Source organism: Hippocampus comes, unplaced genomic scaffold (assembly GCF_001891065.2).
Source record: "Hippocampus comes isolate QL1 unplaced genomic scaffold, H_comes_QL1_v1.1 scaffold393, whole genome shotgun sequence".
Taxonomy (NCBI): Eukaryota; Metazoa; Chordata; class Actinopteri; order Syngnathiformes; family Syngnathidae; genus Hippocampus; species Hippocampus comes.
Window position 1 is genome coordinate 194,415 of NW_017805831.1, and position 5,340 is coordinate 199,754.

General features: G+C 59.4%; 1 protein-coding gene across 4 annotated transcripts in view; it reads left to right on the plus strand.

The window, feature by feature from the left end:
• The window catches only part of LOC109526314 (band 4.1-like protein 3), a 16,149-nt gene that overhangs the window by 1,033 nt on the left and 9,776 nt on the right, over window positions 1–5,340 (plus strand). For 3 of the 4 annotated variants that reach the window (XR_002170308.1, XM_019887536.1, XM_019887537.1), the window contains exons 2-15: window positions 290–402; window positions 474–611; window positions 1,312–1,416; window positions 1,484–1,526; window positions 1,688–1,763; window positions 1,962–2,083; window positions 2,149–2,245; window positions 2,351–2,438; window positions 3,250–3,402; window positions 3,479–3,576; window positions 3,648–3,823; window positions 4,007–4,072; window positions 4,723–4,854; window positions 4,920–5,056. Coding sequence is in view for 2 of the 4 variants with exons in the window: in XM_019887536.1 (XP_019743095.1) it covers window positions 343–402; window positions 474–611; window positions 1,312–1,416; window positions 1,484–1,526; window positions 1,688–1,763; window positions 1,962–2,083; window positions 2,149–2,245; window positions 2,351–2,438; window positions 3,250–3,402; window positions 3,479–3,576; window positions 3,648–3,823; window positions 4,007–4,072; window positions 4,723–4,854; window positions 4,920–5,056 (1,491 nt within the window). In the remaining 2 variants the exon portion in view is untranslated. The remainder of the gene's footprint in view (window positions 1–289; window positions 403–473; window positions 612–1,311; window positions 1,417–1,483; window positions 1,527–1,687; window positions 1,764–1,961; window positions 2,084–2,148; window positions 2,246–2,350; window positions 2,439–3,249; window positions 3,403–3,478; window positions 3,577–3,647; window positions 3,824–4,006; window positions 4,073–4,722; window positions 4,855–4,919; window positions 5,057–5,340) is intronic. The other variant, XR_002170309.1, reaches the window with a different exon arrangement.

The window sequence follows — 5,340 nt, forward strand, 5'->3', positions numbered from 1 at the left end:
AAAAAAAAAAATCAACCTCACCCCCCTTATTGTAAGCTCCACCTTCAGAACCCCCCCCTCCCCCGTCCACACACACACACATGCTGACCCACATCATCTGACTGAAAAACAGAGCACACGATGTTAATCCCTTTCTCTGGATCCCCTGCTCAAAAGCATTGCCATTCGTATGACAGCTGGCGGGCCAAAGGATTGACAAGCACAAAGGATATTTCAATCGATTTGATTGTGACATTGCGGAGAAGCGCGTCTGACTTTCATCCGTGTCGCCGATCAATATGACGTGCAGCTTTTGCCGGGGGCACGAAGCCAGTTTGTCCTTGAACCAGATCCGCCGATGACATGGCGACCGAGGAGGCGCAGGAGGCGGAGTCCCTCCCAGAGGCGGCCGCGCCCACGCAGGTAAAGAGCCGCGGCGCCTCGGCCTCGTCCTCGGCGCGGCAGAAGCGTGATCCCGCTTCCCACCTGCTCAGTTAGGAGAGGGCCGAGGCGTCTCGGCCGGCGGTCCGCTCGTTCCCGGCCCCGCCCCCGGCAGAAGGACCCTGAGCTTCGGGAGCGTGCAGACCAAAGTCACTCTGTTGGACGGATCCGTCTTCAGCTGCACGCTGGAGGTGAGGGCGCCCGTCGGCCGCGTGACGCGACGCCGTAGCGTGACGATTCACGGGCCGTCTCAATCGCGCGACCGCGCGGCTCACGACCGAGACGATGCGTTCGGCGCCAGCCGAAAAACGAGCGGCTTCGGCTACCGTCCGGTCCAAAAGCCTTCCCGGCAGGCCGTGTGTGTTTCGCGGTTCGTGTAGCCAGCGAGCGAAGCGAAGATTTTTGACTCGCTGTGCCGTTTTTTTCAACACGGGTTGACGGTCAATGCGACAAAAAAACCAAAGCAAAACAATCCACACCACCCCCCCTTTTCTCGGAAGCGCTCGACAGACGCCCCGAGGCCGGCCACACGCCCAAAACGTCAAGCGGGCTGTCTTTGTCCCCCCCGCTTTGCGGCCGTCCCTTCCCAAACGAGGATGTCAAATGGCCAGCCGATCTCGCGTCTTCGAAGTTTGTCCTCCGAGATGATCCTTCGGTCGGAGGCGTCGGAAGAGCGGATTTGCGCGGGGGCCGGCGATCGCCAACGCCAAAGGCCTTCCATATTTACAATCTTCACCCGCGCCAGCGGAGCCGCTGCGCGTCGTGCCAAGGCGGCAGCCGTAAATCGGACAAAATGGATTTTCCGAAGCCAATCTTCTCTCACCGCCGCGGATCCGCGAGCGTCGTCGCCCGCGGCGCCTTGACGGCGTCCGCCCTTTGCCGTGTGTGCAGAAAGGCGCTCGCGGGCTTCAGCTCTTGGACAAAGTCTGCGAGCACGTCAACCTCCTCGAGCGAGACTACTTCGCCTTGTCCTTCAGAGACGCGGATGACAACAAGGTAGGCGCGCCGTTGCGCCGCCGCCCGCGCGTCGCCCCCCCCGTGACCTCCGAACCCCGTCTCCTAGAACTGGTTGGATCCCGGGAAGGAGATGAAGAAACAACTCAGAGGTCAGCGAGTCTCCGGCGGGCCGACCGCAGCGGCGCCCCGCCGGCGATCGTGTTCCTTCGTAGTTTGCGATTCCGCTCGCAATTACGGATGGTGCGAATGGACCGGAACCTCGAGAGGTCACGGGTGATGAGGTCGACCGCGCGCGTGCGTGTGCTTGCAGGCATCCCCTGGAATTTCTCGTTCAACGTGAAATTTTACCCCCCCGACCCCGCCCAGCTCTCCGAAGACATCACCAGGTAGGCGGATTCTCCCGTCCGGCCATGTCCAAAAAGCCCGACTTGTTTGCAAACCGGAGCGTAGTGTGGGACTTGGGCCTTGAAGAGGCGCGATCGGGAGCCGCGGTCGGTCGGCTCTCGACACGAAGCAAAAGAAAACCGATGGCTCCCGATCGCAAAAGCTCCGATGACGTTGTCAAGGAGTCGCCGTGCGCGCAGGTACTTGCTGTGCCTGCAGCTCCGAGAGGACGTGGCCTCGGGTCGCCTCCCGTGTTCCTCGGCCACTCGCGCCGTGCTCGGCTCCTACACCGTCCAGTCAGAGCTGGGGGACTACGACGCGGGTAAGGCGCCGAGCTTGCCGCCCGCCCGGCCGTCCCTCCTTCATCCTGTCCCGTCCTTCCTTCAGATGAATGCGGCTCCGACTACGTCAGTGAACTTTGCTTGGCTCCCAACCAGAACAAGCAAATGCAGGAGAAGATCACGGAGCTTCACAAAAGTTACAGGTCCAAATGCACATTGCGTGTCCGTGAATCGGGTGAAAAGTGATGATGATGATGATGATGATGATGCGAAATCTTCACTGTGTCAACATTTGCAATCGTCTTTAGAGGAATGACACCGGCTGAAGCCGAGATGCTTTTCCTGGAAAATGTCAAGCAACTTTCAATGTATGGAGTTGACCTTCACCATGCGAGGGTAAACGCACGCACGCGCGCGCGCGCACGGGATGATTTCACCGTGAGGAATGTCCTGCTTCCGATTCATTTTCACCACTCTGCGTCGTTGTCAACTCCATGCGGGTGTTTCTAATGAACTGGCCCAAGGGAAAAGAAAGAAGGCCGTCAGGAAGCAATCCCATTCTCGAACCGACCACCAAAACGCGGACGGCCCCTTTCCCGTCCGGAGTCGATCGCGCGTGCGCGTCTGTCCGCTGATTTTTTTTTTTTTTTTTTTTCCATCGCGTCCGATTGAGTGGCCGCACAGAGGCAGCAAAGTGAATCGACCGATGCGCCCCCCCCTCGCCCCTCCAACTTGACAGCTTTTCCGTTGCCCCGGGTGGGCCTTTGTACGCAGCTTTTTGCCGACGACAAGGGTCGCCGAAAGCGTCCGGACGTGACGCACAAGCGCTGCTTTTGTCCGCCCCCCCTTCCCCCCCCCCAAACGTGGTGAAGGCGTACGAAAGCGCCAAGAGGCTTTCTTTGTGCTCCCGGAGAGTAAATGTTTTCAGGACCGGCTGGTGTTTGTCACGCGCCTCTTGGGGAACGGGCTTCTTTTATCTTTGCTTTTCTTTCTTTCTTTTATTTTTCTCGTCTCGTCTCGTCTCGTCCGTTTGTCGCTTTGACCGGACCAGACGGTAGGAAGCCGCTTTGCTTGCTTGTCTTGGGGTCTCCGCGAGGTAAGCCGCGGCTCCGCCTTCGTCCGCTTCGATTCGCTCCCTCTGACGTTTCGGGGACGGCGTCCGTCGGAGCCGCCGGCGCCCCTCGACAACCGCCTTGCGTGTGCGTAGGACTCGGAGGGCGTGGCCATCATGCTGGGCGTGTGCAGTAGCGGCCTGCTGGTCTACAGAGACCGACTGAGGATCAACCGCTTTTCCTGGCCAAAGATCCTGAAGATCTCCTACAAAAGGAACAATTTCTACATCAAGATCCGCCCCGCCGAGGTGAAGGCCCGGCCGGAAGATTGGGAAAGCAAAGCGGCGCGCGACGGATGACGATGAACCGCTCGTTTGTGTCCAGTTGGAGCAGTTTGAATCGACGATCGCCTTCAAGCTGCTCAACCACCGAGCGGCCAAGAGATTGTGGAAGGTGTGCGTGGAGCATCACTCCTTCTTCAGGTGAGCAAAGCCTCGGCGCGCCGCCGTCCGTCCTCCGTCCTCACCCGCCCGCGCCTTTCTCTCCTCCTCAGACTGCTCTCTCCGGAAGAACCTCCCAAACGCTTTCTCTCGCTGGGTTCCAAGTTCCACTACAGCGGTCGAACGCAAATCCAGAGCCGCAGGGCCAGCGCGCAGATTTCCAGACCCGCGCCCCATTTCCCACGATGCGTCAGCAAGAGGAACCTGCTGAGTCGCAGCCTCGACGGAGGTACGGCGCCCGCGCTCCCCTCCGCCGCGCGGAAATCGACACGGGCGGCGAACAAACCAACCGATGCGTCACGAAATGCGCGCGTCGAATCCGAGCGAGGATCCTTCGGGGTCCAGTTCGCCGCTTGATGCCGGCCGGTCACGTTTTGGGCGTGCTTTTTCTTTTTGTATGATTGATCCTCAGCTCCGAGCGACACGCCCAAATCCTCTCTCAATGGCTCTCCGGCCATCGCTGGAAGCACGCAAACAGGTAGAGAGCCATCTGTCGTTCAAGCACCAGAAAAGGAACTGCGATCGGTCGCAGTTCCGACACGCTTCCCCGTTCGGCTTGCGATTGCCTGCGGGAAACTGCCGTCAGTTTCCCAGGTGGCCGCGCGACCTTTTTTGATTTATTTTTTAAAATTCAACGCTGCCTGCCCAAGCGCAAGTTTCTCGTCTTTTTTGCGCGGCCGTTCGATGTTGCGTTTGCCGGACGGCGCGGACGCAAAAGGGCGGACCGAGTTGTCCCTCGGCGGCGGCGGCGCAGAAAGAACGCTCGCGGACGTCGGCGCGCATCAAATGATGTGATCGCGGGACGCCGTGTGCAATGTTGCTCCGACATCCCGCCTTCTCTGGCATGTGGAAACGGCACGGGCGCATAGAAGCTTCTCTTTTGCGACGCAGCGCGTTGGCGGGAAAGCATTGCAGGAAGTCGGCATCCCAAATGTTCCTTTGCGCTTTGGAGGCGGAGTTGCAAGGTCCGATGGGACCGAAGAAGATTGGCTGCTTTGCATGGGGCCCGAGCTCCGATGGCCTCTTTTGTCCATCGCTTTGAAGACGCATCGGCCGATACTTTTACTGTATTGGTGCTGCCGGGACAGCTCATCGTGTGCGTGCGTGCGTGCGTGCGTGTGTGTGCAGACATGGGAACAGGCCTGTACATGGTGTCTCAAGCCATCACTGTCAGCGACCTCATCACCACGGTGACGCCCGAGAAGAGGAAGGAGGAGCGGGCGGATGAAGGAAGCACTCGGGAGGGATCGTTCAGATCAAGTGAGAAGCAAAGAAACAGCCCTTGTGTTTTGCCATCTCATCATTTCATTTTTCTTCGATGCCAGTCGAGAAGATGCAGGCCGGCGGAAAGGCGGAGCAAGAGGCGGGGCAAGAGGCGGAGCAAGAGGCGGAGCGGAGCAAAGTAACGGAGGCGTCGGAAAGTCCGCTGACTCCCGAGCGAACCGACGACAAGCTGCAAAATGTTAGTAACCTCACTCGGAGATGACGCGCCGATTCCACCGAAGCACAAATATCGCGACAAAGTCATCTTCCGTCGTCAATGGGTCCGTCCGCGTTCCGAAGCGCTTCCCGTTGAAGGTGGGGTGGGCCGCATCCTCCCATGGCAGCTGACTTTTGGCGAGTCTCGGGGCGCGCCCGGAACTTGTCGGCAGCCAATCTTCAGTCGCCTAACCCTGAATGTCACAAGTTGCCCGAAAAGCGACAGAACACATGGCGTCGCTCGGGGGGGGGGGTTGCCTGTCTGCA